This window comes from Crocuta crocuta, unplaced genomic scaffold (assembly GCF_008692635.1).
Source record: "Crocuta crocuta isolate KB4526 unplaced genomic scaffold, BGI_CrCroc_1.0 scaffold273, whole genome shotgun sequence".
Classification (NCBI taxonomy): Eukaryota; Metazoa; Chordata; class Mammalia; order Carnivora; family Hyaenidae; genus Crocuta; species Crocuta crocuta.
In genome coordinates, this window is record NW_027529425.1 from 3,364,161 (window position 1) to 3,366,648 (window position 2,488).

The window sequence follows — 2,488 nt, forward strand, 5'->3', positions numbered from 1 at the left end:
GGCAGACAGGCAAGCAGGGGAGACAAGCGGCTCACAAGGATGCAGGAGAAGCCACATCGGGACCTCACAGTTGCTTGTGGCTCCACAGCTATAATCTAGGGGAGGGTGTCAGCGTCCAGTCCCTGGAGGCCGCTTGGCCACAGCACGTGGGTGCGGAGCAGCAATACCAGGAAGCAGCTTAAGCAGCTCTCGGCAGGTGTATCAAAGATGCAAATTTACTGCTTGTGCACCTGGGCATATATGGTGCCGCCTGAATCTGTGAACTCCCGTCTTGTCAAATCCAAGCCGCTTTTTATCTTTGAATGTCTTTTTCTTCCACTATTTTGTCTCTTAGGAACTCCTGCTTGCTCTTATTTTCATCTAGATGTCTCTTACCCTTTCATGCACATTCCCCACCTCTCTGTAGACTGAACCCTACAAATCTGCTTCGCTCTTCCTGTTCCCTTTCTCTGCAGCGAGGTATCACTGGCTGGGTGTTTGGCTCAGCATTTTGGTGTCGCTTCATACCTCAATGCCTGTATCTGTCACCTCTAGATGCTCAACGTGGTCAAGAAGCCAGTGCTCTTTCTTCGTGCCTTGCTTTCTTATGGTTTGAAGCTTTTGTTTTTAATCATGGGTGAAGACAGTTATTTTTTTATAGAATTTCATAGGTTTCTATGACCCTTAAAACCCTGACCGTTTGTGTTTGGTTCAAGCTGCCTGTTGCCTTCACTAAGGATTGGTTCCTTGTGTTCTGTAACCTGGGATTATGAACTCCTTGGGTCTGGATGTCAGGTGTGGGTTGAGGGTGCCTTCCTCCAAAACATGTTCTGTTTGCTTCTGAAATAGGTTTCAAAGGCCAGGACATATTTTCTATATAAACTGGTTTTTGAACTGGGACAGGAATAGGGCAAATTCCAAATTCTGTCTCACATGGGGGTGCCGGTCAGGGCTTATGGATCCTCAGGGTACATCTCCCCCCATCAGAGCCCAAGGAGAGACAGACAGGCTCCCCACGCAAATGAGATTCTTTCCAGCCCACTCTTTCCCTGTATATATGGGTTTCTGAAATTTCTGAATTTTTAAGTTACTTCAGTACGAGCTCTCTGCCTTGTGTGCTCTAAGGCCTTGCTTCACACCCTCCTCTGGTCTTGAACAACCCAACCTTCTAGGTCAAGCAAGTTAAAACCCATAGGGCAGCTATGGTGTCGGCTCTCGGACTTAATCTTTGGCTCTCAGCTCAGCATACCTCGCTGGTGCGGAAACTTCCCTGGTTTTCTTGCCAGCTGAATTAGGATTGTAAAAGCAGGTAATCTATTATTGGTCATCATTTCTGGTCGTTTACAGGGGAATGGCTTTCACCTTACACCATCCGCCATATTGCCAGAAAAGGGAGTCCTAACCTTACACATTTAACATGAAACTGAATTGGGAACTGGTTGATTGGGAGATAGCAGGAGAGGTCACAAAAGTGCTGGCATCCAGATCTGAGGGCTGCGGGGGTGGGGATGGGGGGAGATCTATAACAATTGCCAGCAAACAAAGCAGCAGTATATGTTATGGTATATAGACTCTGGTTTAGTAGAAAGTTCACACTGTTCCAGGTATGGTCACAAAGACTAAAGGGTAGGATTTAGTGCAGACAGTCTTGATAGAGGTCATTCTCTATAGTCCGGTGTGATTGCCTCCAAGCTCACAACTGTTTTCCATTACCAACGAGGTTGAAAAATAAAATTCTTCCTATAAGGCGACCTCGGAACACAACCCCTAAATGCCCTGGCCCTGGGACTGCGCTGATGGTGAGCACATCTGTTGTCTTAAGGGATTAAATGTACCCAGACTCAAAAGCTCAACGACCAGATACGCTGTCATGAGGCAGATCCTGTAAAACCAGATCACTCTAGATCGTCCTCACCCTTCCATCCTAATCTCGAGACAGCCCCCCCCCCCGACTCCCTGGACGGGTGAAGCTCCCCCTAGGTAGCCGTCCCCGCCTGCAGTGGCACCAGACTTCTCGATGAAGGGTTTTGCACGCTGAGGCCAAGGCGGACGGGCCCCGCTCCCAGACGTGCGGGGATGCGGGGCCGGACAGCCGGCCCTTCAGCCGTACAGCTTCTCCCTGGAGTGGATCCTGTGGTGGCGGATGAGGTTGGCCTTCTGGGAGAAGGTCTTGGCGCACTCAGAGCACTCGTAGGGCTTCCTGCCCATGTGGGTCCGCCTGTGGATGATGAGGCAGGAGTTCTGCGAGAAGGCCTTGCCGCACTCGCCGCACTTGTAGGGCCGCTCGCCCGTGTGCGTCCTCTGGTGCAGGACGAGGTGTGACTTCTGGAAGAAGGCCTTGCCGCACTCGCCGCAGCCATACGGCTTCTCCCCGGTGTGGATGCGGTGGTGGATGATGAGGCACGACTTGCGGGAGAAGGCCTTGCCGCACTCGCCGCAGCCGTACGGCTTCTCGCCCGTGTGCGAGCGGTGGTGCTCCACGAGGCGGGACCGGTGCGAAAAGGTCTTG

General features: G+C 51.5%; 1 protein-coding gene across 1 annotated transcript in view; it reads right to left on the reverse strand.

The window, feature by feature from the left end:
* Nucleotides 1–2,079: 2,079 nt before the first annotated feature.
* The window catches only part of LOC144227239 (zinc finger protein 140-like), a 19,005-nt gene continuing 18,596 nt past the window's right edge, over nt 2,080–2,488 (reverse strand). Inside the window, exon 9 of the mRNA XM_077758839.1 lies at nt 2,080–2,484. Coding sequence (XP_077614965.1) covers nt 2,080–2,484 — 405 coding nt within the window. The remainder of the gene's footprint in view (nt 2,485–2,488) is intronic.